The sequence below is a fragment of the Callithrix jacchus genome, chromosome 9, assembly GCF_049354715.1.
Source record: "Callithrix jacchus isolate 240 chromosome 9, calJac240_pri, whole genome shotgun sequence".
Taxonomy (NCBI): domain Eukaryota; kingdom Metazoa; phylum Chordata; class Mammalia; order Primates; family Cebidae; genus Callithrix; species Callithrix jacchus.
The window spans coordinates 36,178,230-36,194,816 of NC_133510.1; the positions used below are offsets into that span (position 1 = coordinate 36,178,230).

General features: G+C 34.4%; 1 protein-coding gene across 4 annotated transcripts in view; it reads left to right on the forward strand.

Annotated features, from left to right (window-relative positions):
* Positions 1-16,587, forward strand: part of ABCD2 (ATP binding cassette subfamily D member 2) — an 87,531-nt gene that overhangs the window by 53,531 nt on the left and 17,413 nt on the right. For 2 of the 4 annotated variants that reach the window (XM_054238173.2, XM_002752369.6), the window contains exon 9: positions 3,868-3,993. The exons of 1 other annotated variant lie outside the window; for it this stretch is intronic. In XM_054238173.2, the coding sequence (XP_054094148.1) occupies positions 3,868-3,993 (126 nt within the window). Of the gene's footprint in view, positions 1-3,867; positions 3,994-12,999; positions 13,330-16,587 lie in introns of those variants that run through there. One more of the 4 variants, XM_035255812.3, reaches the window with a different exon arrangement.

Consider the following 16,587-nt stretch of genomic DNA (forward strand, 5'->3'; position numbering starts at 1 on the left):
TTTAAAAATTATATCAAGTATGTATTATTGAACATGTAGCAATTAGTTGTCCCACACTTAGCAATCAGTTGGCTATTCATTTTTTAAAAGCCTTTGATTATGGAAAAAATGTCAAACTTCATCAAAAAAGAGAAATTGTCAAGAACTCCATATTCTTATCACACTGATTCAACAAGTGTAACATTTTGCTACACTTGATTTATCTACTCATTTTTTTTATTTCTGAAGTATTTTAAAGCAAATAACAGATATTGTGACATTTTCCCCTAAATACTTTGACAACAGTCTCTGAAATATTAGAATATAGTCTTATATAAGAAGAATACTAATTAAATTGGTAATATTATTTAAAGTCATTTAATATATGGTTCATATCCTAAGTTTCCCTGATAGTCTCAAAAATATCTTTTTACACTTGATTTGTTCAAACCTGGATCTAAACAAGTTTCACACATTGCATTTTATTGTTTTATTGTTATACCCCTTAATTCCTTTTTAATCTAAAGAGTCTCTCCTCCTCCTGGGCCCCACCTACCTTTTATACCTTTGACTTGTTGAAGGAACTGGGTTCATTGTCCTGTAGAATGTTGCATTGCCTGTTCTAGTTTTACCTCATTGCTACCTTATCAGGTAAGTCTAGAGGTCCTTTATCTTACTCCCAGTCTTTCATTTTTTTCTATAAACTGGAAATTAGAGCAAAGAGCTTTATGAGACTTGGGTTCAGCCTTTGCAATAAGATCATAGCATATAAGAATGATTTAAAAAATTGTATTAAAATATAATTATGTGCATTTTAAAAAGTAGAAAATGTATTAAGTAAAAAAAAAGAAAAAATCTGTTATCTCATTAGCTATTATCTGATTAGCTGTTATCTTATTAGCACTAGCATTTTGGATATTTTAAGTTATTTAAATTTTAAATTACTGTAACATTTAAAAACTGTTAAAATTGGGGGATATTTTTTACCAGTCTTGATAATACACAAAAGTTGGTTGTTGTTTTTATTATTTTAATGCAGCTATTTTCATGAAACATATCATAATTTATATCTTTTTTATTTAATATGTAATTATGTGCTTTTCTATAATACTGTATAATAAACAGAGCTTATGGTTATTATACTGAAATTTATATACCAAATACACACATTTTAGGTATACAAATTTTATAAATTTTTCCGCATTATGTAACCAATACCCCAATCTAGATAAAGAACATTTCTGTTACTCTAGGAAGTTTTCTCATCCTCCTTTGCAATCCAGTCCCCTCTAGACAGTTCTGTTCCGATTCCTATCACCATAAATTACTTTTGATTGTTGTATAACTTCATGCAAATTAAATCATGCACTAACTATTATTTACATGTTTAGCTGGAATTTTTAGTGAGAAAAATTATTAGTTGTGTTCATAGCATGTTATTTATAATAATGTATGGTTAAGAATATGGCTAACTAAAAATATAAACTAAATTTTGCTAACCTGGGATTTTTAATGATATGTATTTTGGAATACCCCTTTCTCAGAAGATGTGATAAAATTCAAGAGTAAACTTTACAGGTCGGCATATATGACCGGCTGTTACCCACTATCACCCTGAATCTACTCGGGTCTAGGACATAAGGATCCATTAATATGATCACCAGCATAGTTAATGAAATAAAATATGGTGAATGTAAAATTTAGTCATAAGTTTTTCACTGTATCAGTGTGTTAATAAAAGAAACCTTGTAATAAATAGCAAGTGGCATTAACAAAAGTTGTTGACCCAAAGAGATTTCACATACTTATAACCTGAAATAAATACTTTGTGTTTGTGTATCTAAAATATTTTGTATATAATGTGATAATGAGTGAAGGTAAGTCACAAATATATCCATGGAAAGAAAATTCAGTGAGCCATCTAAAGGTTTATAAGAAGAGCAAGTAGCTTAAAAGCACAGTCTTTTGACAAAAGATAAAAGGAATTTTAGATATTCAATCTAGTGAAGAGAAATTTTAACTATAAGAAACTGTCTTCCCTCATTCTCAAAGGATTTAAAGTTTGAATTGTGATGTGAAAGACTTGAGCTGGCAAAAATGAATAACTTTAGCAGGAAGTAATAAGCATCACAATAATATTCTCTTTTTGAGAGGATTTTAAATGTTTTAATAACTCAAGAATGATTGAAAAAGTCCTGTCTTAAGGGGGGTAGATTAAGTCCTTCACAAAGCCCATTCTACTGATGATACACAAAGCAAAAAGGAAAGGAAATCTGAGAAACAATATCATCTAATGCCTTATTTACGTATATCAGTACCAGATTCTAGCTATTGCTTGTTATATTTAAGTACACACACACACACACACACACACACACACACACACATATACAACAGTCCTGCCAAGGAAACTAAAACGTGTGATCTTACATCTGCTAGACTAGGGGTTGCTATGACAACAGAGTGTAAGATACGTACTTTTTTCTAATTCTAAAATGGCATATTTTCTCTGTTTCCTTCAAAGCACTCTGAAAAATAAAACAAAATGCAATAAACAAGTTAGTAACTGGAAAGAGCTTTACCCAAAAGGAAAATTTTACTCAACCTTTCTCTTTTATACTTCAATTCTTCCTCTTGTTTACTTAAAAATATCATCCACGAAACCGAAAATAACTCTGAGACAAAGAAGTAATGCTTAATACCAGAACAGTAACCAAAAATCAGCCAGTAACATTCTTCCAGTAATGCTGTCATGGAGAACAGGCACTGGTCTCTTATTCTTTGCATGTAGAACAATTTTAGAGTCTTTGACTCCTGTATCTATTAGCCTTGACTACCAGACTTATAGTAGGTAACTGGATCCTTTTAATAAGCAAATCCATTATAGAACAGTAACTTACATGGCAAATAATTATTTATGCTGATAAGAAATTACCAAGTTTCATTTTTTAAAACTTCTCTTCATTTTATTTTTAAAAATCAGATTTTTTTTTATAAAGAAAATTGTCCTCGCAAATATTTGATACTGATTTTCAACTCCAAACTGAATAGTAAATGACAGTGTAAGAGTTGACTCTGTTACCATTAACTAAGCTAAGTAAGTACCAACAGTCCAGTGGGGCTGAAAAGAAGAAAGGGAAAGGTCAAAGAAAAGTAACAGCAGGGGTGAGATGAGAGGAGAGAGGATAAACAGAAGGAAACAATGCCGAGTGATAGGGTGCCTCTGGTAACAGATAGGCACTATCAAAGCAAAAAATACGCTTAAAAACTGTCCAATATAATTAGAAAAATATTTACTTCTTCACTTAAGAATTTGGTTCTGGAGTATGGTTCCAACATGATGAGGTTAAATGTCTGCTATAAATTTATAAGATGAGGCACATTCACTCCTGCAGTCTTATAGTGATGAAATTCCATTAGTAATGCTTAGCTATTCACATTGCTGATAAAATAATCTTCTCATTAAATCTTTGCTTACAAGGCTGTGGCCTGTTTGATAATTAGCTACTGCAATGTATTTTTCATGTAATTAGTCAGACCCTTCTCACCAAAAATGAACCTGCCTCCTACTCCTGTACAAGTGAGGTACTCAGTGACCTGCCTCATCTTTCCTAGCCTCATATTTATGATTCGTTCATCTGCAAAACAATAAAGCTTATTGTATTATTTTAAAAAGCATCAGAAAATATATTTAAATTTATTAAAAATGTGATGTTCTAGTCCAAAGAGGGGGATAACTACTTGTTTGCTTTATCATTGATTGCCTTTAATAATGTCATATTCTCTTTTGCTCCTCTAAAATTGTCAGCAATGCAAGTCATATTGTCCAAAGAAAAACTTACAAGTCAAATAGGAAAATAATTAACTTTTGTGTGTACTTTTTAAAAGACCAAAATATGCCTTGCTGGATGAATGTACCAGTGCTGTCAGCATTGATGTCGAAGGAAAGATATTTCAGGCTGCAAAAGGGGCTGGAATTTCCTTACTGTCTATAACACACAGGCCTTCTCTTTGGTAAGTGCTTCGAAGCGCTAATTTGTGGTAGATGGCTTTTCCTTAAATTTCTCAAAAAATAACTGCAAAACTTTTTACAGTAGACGGTAGGGTATTTAACTTATTTTCTACCTATATTTCTCTTAAGTTGCACACTAGTAGCTTAGATACTCACTACCTAACATCATTAATGTATTATTTGAATTATCACTTTCCAATAATTCTTAAAAGACATGGAAAAATCCAGTGATTTATTTTAATGGAAAATATTTATCAATACCCAGTAACAAGTACTGGGAAAAAAATATTTATTGTACTGTACATGGTTCTTTTAGTCCTTTCTATAAAACCCAGAAAAGTAAAATCCAGAGAAAACTACAGGTACACACAACTTGATATTCCCCCAGAGGATTAAGTGGAGAAAACACGGGTGGCGGTGGAGGGATGGGCTTATTTTTAGTTGGTTGAAAGAAAAATGAGCTGAATTTTTTTTTAGAAACTATATTGAATTTCTCCTTCAAATAAAGATACTAATTTTATACTTTCCCTACTTTTCCATTGATTTATCAGCAACATAATAGTTGAACACTTATTCCATTCCAGGTATATCTTATTTAAGCCTCACAACAACCCAGTGAAGTTTAAGAAACCTAAACTTCCCATTTTACAGGTGAAGAAACTGAGAACCAGAAAAGTGAGATATTTCCATGATGACACACTGTACTATAGCACGCAGCTCTCATTATAAGGAGCTCAAAGTATATTGCATGCATTGGCCATAAATACTACATTCTCTACTTTTGCATTTCTATTTAATCAATCAAAATTTTTTCTTTTGACTTCTTAGTAACTGTAACTGACTCTGTATATGCTTTGGCCTCCTGTTTTCCAAATGACTGCACAGGACTCCTCCCCTCTTTCTGGCTGCAGCATTCTGTGGCAGGTGTCTGATCAGATTTCATGCCAAAGTTGTCATCTTGTACATGCCTTCAAATCTAGCCTTCTAGCAAGCATTATTGGAATTTATCCTTGATGCCCTTCTAGACCTTTGACCTTATAAAGAATGTTTACATTAAAATTGTTAGCAAATAATATTCATCTAATCAGGCTTTTATTGTTCAAAATTCTTTGACTCTGAATTTCATTTCTATTGAGAAGATAATCTATTTTCACACTCAATTTAAACATTCAGGTTTTTTGGAATTCTTTAAAAATGTATTTTCTGGATCTAGTCCAGCATGAGTTAGGATCAAGCCAATGAATATGCTTCCCCTGACTTTTATCCTGAAGAAGATCAACAGGACCTAGATCCTTAAGACAATGAAGACATGTGCTTGTAAATCCTCTGAATCAAGGATAACACAGAGCTAGGCCAGAACTCTTGAGCCCTTTTTGGTATCAACCTTAATTTCCAGACTTTCTCCCAGATTAATCACATGCTGTGACATATTAGACTTGAAGTTTTTGTGACCTGTGTTAATGGATTTATTACGCTATCCAGCCATTCAGTTCCTTACTCAAGTAGCCCAGGAGGCATTGAAAGCGTAAATAGCCATTTTTTCCTCAATTGCGGGAACAAATAGTCTTTTAAGTAAATAACGAAATCTGTTGTGCTATGCCTTTTGACAAGAAACACATTTTTATTGTAGCTACCCACAGTACATTTCTCCACAAAACAAAATACCATGTTAGTTCTGGTTTTTTATTTAGCGTTGCCATTTTAGGCTGTCATATCTGATTATTCTTTCTCTCAGGAAAAATGAAATTTTTATTTTCCCTGAATAGGTTTCTGAAGTGGGGAAAGATGTATCATATTTTTCCCATAACAACAAATGAGTAATTGTTGATTGTAAAGATTAAAATTAATACTAGTCTTAAGTAAAATATTATAGAAGCTTATTAGAATTTTTGATTTCTGGGTAGAATTGTAGCTGTGTAACCATCACTTTTCTAAGCTTTATCCTGCTTGTGAAGGAAATAGGATAAAGATTATCTCAAATGAGTTTCAGTTAAAATAGCAGTTTCTTTTCAATTCCTCAAAGATAAACCCTGAAATATTATATTATCTCAGCTTGTAATATAGAAAACGTCTTTGAGTCTCAGGGTATGAAACACCTACACAGTTGGTTCCCCCATGTAGAAATCAAATAATGTTGTAAGACCAGAGTGATGAGCCAAACCATCATTATACACCGAAGGTGGGACTTGCCCAATATATGAATAACCAGGTATGAGTGAGATCATGCAGTATTTGTCTTTCTGTGCCTGGCTTATTTCACTTACTGTAATGTCCTTCAGGTTCTACCATGTTTTCATAAATGGGGAGATTTTATTCTTTTTTACAGTGGAGTAGTATTCCATCGTGTATATATATAACATATTCTTCATCCTTTCATCCATTGATGGACTTTAGGGTTGATTCCATATGTTGGCTATATAAATAGTGCTGCAACAAACATGGGAGTACAAGTATCTCTTTGACATACTGATTTAATTTCCTTTGCATATATTCCCAGTGGGGGATTGCTATTTTGTATAAATTTTGTAGTCTATTTTTAATATTTTGAGGAACCTCCTTACTGTTTTCCATGATGGCTGTACTAATTTATATTCCCACAAAAGGTGTGTAAGAGTTCCCTTTTTTCCACATCTTCACCAGTACTTTCTGTGGTTTTCCTAATAGCCATTCTAACAAGAGTGAGGTGATTTGAATTTACCTGATGATTAGTGTTGCTGAGCTTTTTTGATATGCCTGTGGGTCATTTGTATATCTTCTTTTGAGAAATGTCTATTCAGATCTTCTGTTCATTTTGTAATCAGGTTGTTTTCTCGCTATTGAGTTGTCTGAATTCCTTATATATTTGGGGTATTACTCCCTTATCAGATGCATATTTTCCAAATATTCTCTCCAATTTGATAGGTATCTTTTCATTCTGTTGATTGTTTTCTTTGTTGTGCAGAAGCTTTCGAGTTTGATGGAATACCATTTATCTAGTTTTACTTTTGTTACTTATGCTCTAGAAGTCATATCCAAAAACTCATTGCCTGAATTTAATTGTCATTTCAAACTTAACATCCAAATTTCACCGTCACAAAACTTTTGCTGTATGTATTCTTCTAATAATTTCAGGTCTTGCATTGAAGTCTTTAATCCATTCTGAGTTGATTTTTGTATATGGTGAGCAATAAGGATCAAATTTCATTCTTCCACATGTGGATATCCAGTTTCCCACCATTTATTGAGGATAACCGCTCTTTTCCAATAGGGTGTTCTTGGCATCTTTGTTGAAAATCAGTTGACTATAATACAAGGATTTATATCTGGATTCTCTATTCTATCCCTTCAGTCTAGGTGTCTGTTTTTGTGTCAGTACCATGCTGTTTGGGTTGCAATAGTTTTGTAGCTTATTTTGACATCAGGTAGTGTGATGGCTCCAGCTTTGTACTTCTGGTTCAATATTTTTTTCACTACTCTGGGTGTTTTGCAGTTGCACACAAATTTTAGATTTTAAGCTATTTTTCTGAAGAATATCATCAGCATTTTCATAGGGATTGAATTGAATATGTAGATTGCTTCAGGTACTATGGGCATTTTAACAATATTAATTCTTCCAATTCATGAACATGAGATATCATTTTATTTATGTGTGGGTGTCCGCTTTGATTCCTTACATTAATGTTTTATAATTATTATTGTAGAGACCTTACACCTCCTTGATTATATTTATGCCTAAGTATTAATTTTTTCTAGTTATTGTAAATGGGATTGTTTTCTTAATTTTTTTTCACATAATTTGTTGTCAGCATAGAGAAATGCTACTAATTTTTACACAGTGATTTTGTAACTTGCAACTTTTCTGAATTCCTTCATAAATTGAATAGTTTTTTGATGGAGCCTTTAGGACTTTCTATATATAAAAACATGCTATTTGCAGGCAGGGGCAATTTGTCTTTTTCCTTTCAAATTCAGATGTGTTTTATTTCATTTTCTTGCCTAACTGCTCTGAGTAGGACTTTCAGTAGTATACTGAATGTAAGTGGCAAAAGTGGGCATTATTGTTCTTATCTTGTTTCATATTTTAGAGAAAAACTTTTATTTTTGTTTGTGTCTTTGTTTGTTTAGAGTCAGGGTCTCACTCTGTCACCCAGGCTAGACTACAGTAGTGTGATCATATCTCACTGTAACCAAAACACCCCTTGGATCAAGTGATCCTCCCACCTTAGCTTCCCAAAGTGCTGGGATGTACAGGCATGAGCCACCATCGCTAGTTTGCAGGAAAAGTTTTAAACTTTTTCCCATTCAGTATAGATGTTAGCTGTGGACTTGTCATGTATGATTTTTATTATGTTGAGATATGTTCCTCCTATGCTTAGTTTTCTTGAGCATTTTTATCATAAAAGAATGTTCAATTTTATCAAATCCTGGTTCTGTGTTATTAAGATAATCATGTTTTTGTCCTTCCTTCTATTAATGTCATATACCACATTTACTGCTTTGTATATGTTTAACCATCCTTGCATCTCCAGGATTAATTGCACACGATCATGGTGAATGATCTTTTTAAAGTGCTGTTGAATTCAGTTTGCTGGTATTTTATTCAGGATTTTTGCATCTATGTTCATCAGGGATATTGGCCTGTAGTTTTGTTTTTCTTGTCTTCTTGTCTGGTTTTGGTATCCGGATAATTCTGGCCTTGTAGAATAAGTTTGAAAGTATTTCTTCCTCTTCAATTTTTGGAACAGTTTGAGAAAAACTAATATTCGTTCTTTAAGTATTTGGTAGAATTTGGTAGTTAAGCCATCAAATTCTGGGCCTCTCTTTGATGTGAGACATTTTTTTAGTACTGATTCCATTTCCTCGTTATTTGTCTGTTGATATGTTCTGTTTCTGCATAGTTTAATCTTTGTAGGTTGTACATGTTCAAAATTTATTCATTTCTTCTAGGTTAATCAATGTCTTGGTTTATAATTTTTCATAACAGTCTCAACATTCTTTGAATTTCCGTAGTATCACTTGTAATTTCTCTTTTTTCATCTCTGATTTTATTTATTTGAATCTTCTTTCTTTTTTTATTCTAGCTAAACATTTATCAAATTTGGTTATCTTTGAAAGAAATCTATTTTTTGTTTTTGCTGATATCTCATATTTTTTCCAGTCACCATTTTATTTGTTTCTACTCTGATGTTTATTATTTTCTTTCAGCAAAAGAAAGAAAAGTTTTTGTTTGAATTTGTTTTTGATTTTCAGTTCCTTGACCTACAACATTAGGTTGTCTATTTGACAGTTTTCTTCTTTTTTGATGTAGGTATTTATTGTTGTAAATTTCTCTCTCTAAACTGCTTTTGCTGCATTCTACAGATTTTGGTATGTTGTGTTTCGATTTTTCTTTTCTGAAGAAAATTTTTAATATTTTTTGTTTAATTTCTTTTTTGACCCATTGATTAACCAATATCATGTTGTTTAATTTCCATATATCTGTAAGTTTCCAAAGTTCTTACTTATTAATTTCGAGGTTTATACCATTGAGGAGAGAAAATATGCTTGATGTAATTTCAGTCTTCTTAAATTTGTGAAGACTTATTTTATGGCATAACATATTATCTGTCCTGGAGAATGTTCTATGTGTAGTTGAAAAGAATGTATATTGTGAAACTTTTAGATGAAATTTTCTCTAAATGTTTGTTAGATCCATTTGGTTTAGAATATAGCTTAAATTTGGTGTTTTTTTAATTGGTTTTCTGTCTGGATTATCTAATTGCTGAAAATAGGGTGTTGAAGTCTCCTACTCTTACTGTATTGTAATTCACTTCTTTTAGATCTATGAATGTTTAACTTATATATGTATGTGCTCTGATGTTGCATTCAAATAGATTCAGAATTAGTACATGTTCTTGCAGAATAGACCCCTTTATAATAACATTCTTGGTCTCTATTATAGCTTTCTCTTAAAGTCTATTTTACCTGGTATAAGTATAGCTTTTCCTGATGTCTTTTAGTTTTCATTTTAGATGGAATATCTTTTGCATTCTTTCACTTTTATCTATACTGTCCTTGCAGATAAAGTGAGTCTCTTGTGAGCAGTGCACAGTTGAGTCTTGATTTTAATCTATTTGGACATTTTGTCTTTTTTTTTTTAGACAGAGCCTCACTTTGTCACCCAGGCTGGAGTGCAGTGGTATGATCTTAGCTCACAGCAACCTCTGCTTCCCAGGTTCAAGTGATTCTCCTGCCTCAGCCTCACGAATAGCTGAGATTACAGGCTCCCACCACAACACCTGGCTATTCTTTTAATTTTAATTTTATTTTTATTTTAGTAGAGACAGGGTTTCATCATGTTGGCCGGACTGGACTCTAACTCCTGGCCTTGAGTGATCTACCCGCCATGGCCTCCCGAAGTGCTGAGATTACAGTCATGAGCCACTGTGCCTGGCCCATACACTCTGTTTTTTAATTGACAAACTTAACCTATTAACATTCAAGGTAATTACTGATAGGTAAGGAATTACTCCTGCCATTTTAATTGCTTTCTAGTTGTTTTGTACGTATTTTCTTTCTTTATTCTTCTCACAGTCTTTCTTTGTGGGTAAGTGATTTTCTCTAGTAATATGTTTTAATTCCTTGTTTTTATTTTTAGTGTATCTGCTATAGGTTTTTGCTCTGTGATTACCATAATACTTACAAAAAAAATCTTATAGTTAAACATGTTATTTTTGTACCTGTTACGGCTTTTTGTTTGAGGGTTACCATGAGGCTTATAAAAACTTATAGTTATAACATGCTATTTTAAGTTCATAACAACTTTAATTAATTGCAAAAAAGACACAATTTTTACCCTTTATCTACCATTGAATTTTTAATATCACAATTTACATCTTTTTATAATGTATATAATTTAACAAATTATTTTAGTTGTTAAGTATATACAAGTTGCAAAAAAGCACAAACTTTACCCTTTATCTCCCCAATTTGAATTTTTAATATCACAATTTACATCTTTATATTGTATATAAAATATTTTTATATTTTAAAATAACAGATTATTTTAGCTATTATTTTTAATAGTTTTGTCTTTTTACCTTCACACTAAAGAAATAAGTGATTTACATACCCCCATTACATTATTTGCATATTCTGAATTTGACTGTGTACTTGCTTTTATCAATGAGTTTTATACTTTCCAATGTTTTCTTATTACCCATTAGCATCATTTATTATAATGTGAAGAACTCCCTTTAGTACTCCTTGTAACATGTGTGGTGGTGATAAAGCTCCTCAGCTTTAGTTTGTGTAGGAAAGTCTTTCTCTTTCATTTCCAAAGGCCCATTTTGCTAAGAATAGCGTTCTTGGTTGAAATGTTTTTTTCCCTTCAGCACTTTGAATATGTAATCCCATTCTCTCCTGGCCTCTGAGGTTTCTGCTGAAAAGCTGATAACAGATATATTAGAAATCCCTTATATGTTATTTTCTTCTTTTCTCTTATCACTTTCAAGTTTCTTTTTTTGTCTTTTGGCAGTTTGATGGTAATATATTATGGGGTTGTCTTATTTGGATTAAATATGATTGAAGACTTTTGACCTTCCTGTACCTAGATATTCATATCTGTCTCTAGATTTAAAAATTTTTCTGCTATAATTTCTTTAAATAAACTTTATAAGTTTTGTTTTATATTTTTTTTTTTGGAGCCAGAGTCTCACTCTTGTCACCCAGGCTGGAATGGGATGCCTTGATCTTTGTTCACTGCAATCTCTGATTTCTGTGCTCAAGTGATTCTCCTGTCTCAGCCCCCTGAGCAGCTGGGAGTACAGGTGCCCACCCCCAGGCTGAGCTAATTTTGTATTTTTAGTAGAGACAGGGTTTCACCATGTTGGCCAAGCTTGTCTTGAACTCCTAACCTCAGGTTATCCAACCACCTGAGCCTCTCAAACTGATGAGATTACAGTATGAGCCACTGAGTCCAGTGACATTTGCTCTTTTGATACTATTTTGTAACTCCCATAAGTTTTCTTTATTCCTTTTCATTCTGTTTTCATATCAGACTATATGTTTGCAAGTAACCTCTTTTCAAGTTCACATATATTTTTCTTTTGTTAGACAAACTCTGCTGTTGATGTCTCCATTAATTTTTTCATTTTATTTTTCAGTTCCAATATTTCTGGCTTAATAACATTATTTCATATCTGTTGAATTTATCTAATAGATTTTTGAATTGTTTTTCTGTATTTTATTAGAGTTCATTGCATTAGTCCATTTTCATACTGCTATAAAGAACTGCTGGAGACTGGGCAATTTATAGAGGAAAGAGGTTTAATTGACTCCCAGTTTAGCATGGTTGGGGAGGCCTCAGAAAACTTACAATCATGGAAAAATGTGAAGAGGAAGCAAAGCACCTTATTCATAAGACTGAAGGAAGGAGAATGAACTCAGGAGGAACTACTAAACACTTACAATATAATCAAATCTCATGAGAACTCAGTATCATGAGAACAACATGGGGGAAACGCCCATCATGATTCAATTGCCTCCACTTGGTCTCTCTCTTGGCATGTGGAGATTATAAGGATTACAATTCAACATGAGATTTTAGGTAGCTACACAGCTAAACTGTATCATTTCACCCTGGCCCCTCCCAAATCTTATGTCCTCACTTTCAAAATACAATCATGCCCTTCCATCAGTCCCTCAAAGTCTTAACTAATTCCAGCATTAACCTAAGAGTTCAAGTCCAAAGTTTGTTACTTCCTAGATACAATGGGGGTACATGCAATGGGTAAATATGCCCATTCCAAATGGGAGAAATTGGCCAAAATGAAGGGGCTACAGTCCCCACGCAAATCCTAAATCCAGTGGAGCAGTCAAATCTTAAGGCTCTGAAATAATCTTTGACTCCATGCCTCACATCCAGGTCATGCTAATTTGAGAGCTGGGCTCCCACAGCCTTAGTCTGCTCACCCCTGTAGTTTTGCAGGGTATGGCTCCCCTCCTGACTGCTTTCATGAACTGGCATTGAGTGTCTTCTGCTTTTCCAGGTACATGCTGCAAACTGGATCACCATTCTGGGGTCTGGAGGACAGTGGCCCTCTTCTCACAGCTCCAGTAGGTAGTGCCCCAGTGGGGACTCTGTGTGGGGGCTCCGAACCCACATTTTCCTTCTGCACTGCCCTAGCAATGGCTCTCCATGAGAGCTTTGCCCCTGCAGCAAACTTCTGTCTGGACATCCAGGCATGTCCATACATCCTCTGAAATATAGGCAGAACTTCCCAAACATCAATTCTTGCCTTTTGTGGGCCACGGGCCCAACACTATGTGTAAACCACAAAAAATTGGGACTTGCACCCGATGAAGCAATGGACTGAGCTGTACATTGGCCCATTTTAGCCATAGCTGGGACACAGGGCACCAAGTTCTGAGGCTGCACAAAGCAGCAAGTTCCTGGACCTGGCCCAGGAAACCATTTTTACCTCCTATGCCTCCAGGCCTGTGATGGGAAGGGCTGTCATGAAGACCTCTTACATGCCCTGGAGACATTTTCCCTATTGTCTTGATGATTAACATTTGGCTCCTCATTACTTATGGAAATTTCTGCAACTGGCTTGACTTTCTCCCCAGAAAATGGGTTTTTCTTTTCTACTGCATTGTCAGGGGGCAAATTTTCTAAACTTTTATGTTCTGCTTCCCTTTTAAACATAAGTTTCAATTCCAAACCATCTTTTTGTGGATGCATAAAACTGAACACTTTTAAGAGCACTTGGGTTACATCTGAACTGCTTTGCTGCTTAGAAATTTTGTCTGCCTAAATCATCTCTCTCAAATTCAAACTTCCACAGATCTCTAGGGTAGGGGCAAAATGTCACCAGTCTCTGCTAAAACATAGCAAGAGTCACCTTTGCTCTAGTTCCCAAGAAGTTTCTTATCTTCATCTGAGACCACTTTAGCCTGGACTTCAAGGCCCATATTACTATCAGCATTTTGGTTAAAGTAAGTCAACAAGTCTCTAGGGAGTTCCAAACTTTCCCACATCTTTCTACCTTCTTCTGAGCCCTCCAAACTTTTCAATTTCCGCCTGTTACCCAGTTCCAAAGTCACTTCCACATTTGGGCGTATCTTTATTGCAGTACCCCACTCTACCAGTATCAATTTACTGTATTAGTCTGTTTCATATTGCTATAAAGAACTGCCCTAGACTGGGTAATCTATACAAGAAAGAGGTTTAATTAAATCACAGTTCAGCATGCCTGGGGAAGCCTCAGAAAACTTACAATCATGGTGTAAGGCTAAGAAGAGGCAAGGCACCTTCTTCACAAGGCAGCAGGAAGGAGAACGAATGCAGGAGGAACTACCAAATACTTATAAAACCAAAATCAGATCTCATGAGAACTCACTTACTGTTATGAGAACAGCATGGAGAAAACCACCCCCAATGATCCAATTGCCTCCACCTTGTCTCTTCCTTCACATGTCGGGCTTATGGGGATTACAATCAAAGATGAGATTTTGGATGGAAATGCAGACAAACCATATTATTCACTGGGCTTACTTAAAAAAAAACTATTTAAAAATTTTTGTCAGGTAGGTCATACATCTTTATCTCTTTAGAGTCAGTCACTGGCACTTTATTTTGTCCATTTGGTAAGTCCCATTTTCCTGATTGTTCTTGATCCTTGTGGTCATGAGTTGATGTCTACACAATAAAGAACTATAAATTTATTCCAGATTGCATAGTCTGGCTTTGTATGGGAAATTTCTTCAACAGTAAGCCTATCCAGAAATTCTAGGAGGTCGCCTATTAGACTTTCTAAGATAGTGATTGCTGCAGCTATTGCAACACCAGGAACACTTTAAGCCCAGGACCATGACAGATGGTACAGTGCCAGGGTGGAATCCCTTGGCCATTAAGGCTGGCACAGTGCTGAGGTGAATTCTGAACCCCCAGCCACTCAGTCCTGCCTGCAACTGTGGGCTATCTGGAGCCCATAGCTTCTATAGTTAGTTGGTCAGTGGTGATGCAAACCAGGAATTGAATTTGTCTGGCAGGGACTACAGGTTTCTGTCTGGCCCTGAGAAAGGTTCAGAAGCTCAGTCTGCAGGTATCAGCAGAAGTGAGGGGTTGTAGTAGTCTGTCCAGTGCTGCAGTTTACTGGGGCAGGCCTGGTAGTGTGTTCCAATGCAAAGTCTTATGCTTACATCCCTCTCTTTCCCCCAAGTAGATGGTATTTCTTCTCTCTGAGCTGTGTACTTTTTGGTTGGGAGATGGGTGACTTGAGGAATGTAAAACCGCACTTCTTACCCACTTCAGTGACTATTCTCTTATTATTATTCTATAACCAAATACTGTGAACTCTCACCTGGTTACCTTAGCTCCTGTGGAGGTATTTTTGTGTGTAGACAGTTGTTCAAATTGATGTTTTCCTGCAAGGGGATGATCACTGGAGAGTCCTATTCCACCATCTTCCTCCACCATCTGTCCCTTGAAATCATCTTTACAAGTAAAAGAAGTCACTCACAAAAGGCCACATATTCTATAATCCCATGTGTATGAAACATCTATAGTAGAGAAATCTACAGAGCCAGAAAGGAGATGAGTGGTTGTCAGGGGCTGGGTGGAAAGGTAAATGGAGAAGGACTGCTAATGGGTAATGGGTTTATTTTGGGGTTGAAGAGAATGTTCTGAAATTAGTGGTGATGGTTACATGAGCTTATGATGACACTAAGAATCACTGAATTTTATGCTTTAAAGGATGAGTTTATGGTATGTGACTTATATCTCAATTTTTTAAAAAGCAGGAGGAAATTGCTTGAAAAAAATCCCACCAATCATAGTTAATAGTTATATATAAAATCTTAAAAGGATGCAAGAAATGAGAAAAACTATAAGGGAAGGCAGAAAAATGGAGGACACATAAGAATATAGGCCAGTTCAGCAGTGACAAAATGTAGGTAGCTTGGCCACACAGGACCAGCTCTGCCAATTTTTCTCTCACCAAATATCCCCGACATAGCCCACAAAATGGCAGCCTCAGCCTCCCTTAGCACAAGATGGATCATTTCCTATCTTATCAGTAAAATAATCTCCATACCTCTATGAAGTTCCTAATTATGAAACTGTGCCACGAGAGATTAAATTATATAAGAATGTGGAAGTATCTTTAAAATATTTCTTCTATCAAAGAGGTGTTTTAAAAAATGTTTTTAAACTTTAATTATTGAGAAACTTTACTTACGTAGAAGAACTCATTCTCAGAGGATGTTGTATTAATGAATTGCTATTGTATTTCCTTTATTTTCCTTAGTTTTCCTACATCCTTTGAATGTTGACTTTCTTTCCTCAGCTTCCTTTCCTTACTCCCATACAGAAATAGTATTCCTTACTATTTATTTAGGAGTCACAGTGAATTATAAAGATAAATTAAATACATGCAACAGCATGTCTTCCTTTATAGTTAATATACATCCAGAATATAAAAAATATACAAGAATATTTTCCTAAAAATCAGATTAATGACTTTGGGTTTAAAAAAAAAATCACAGTATTTAAATTCTTGATATGTCCTTAAAACTCAAATGTAAAGCAGCACCTACTTAAAATTTGCCTCTGAGTATCAATTTGGATGATAAAC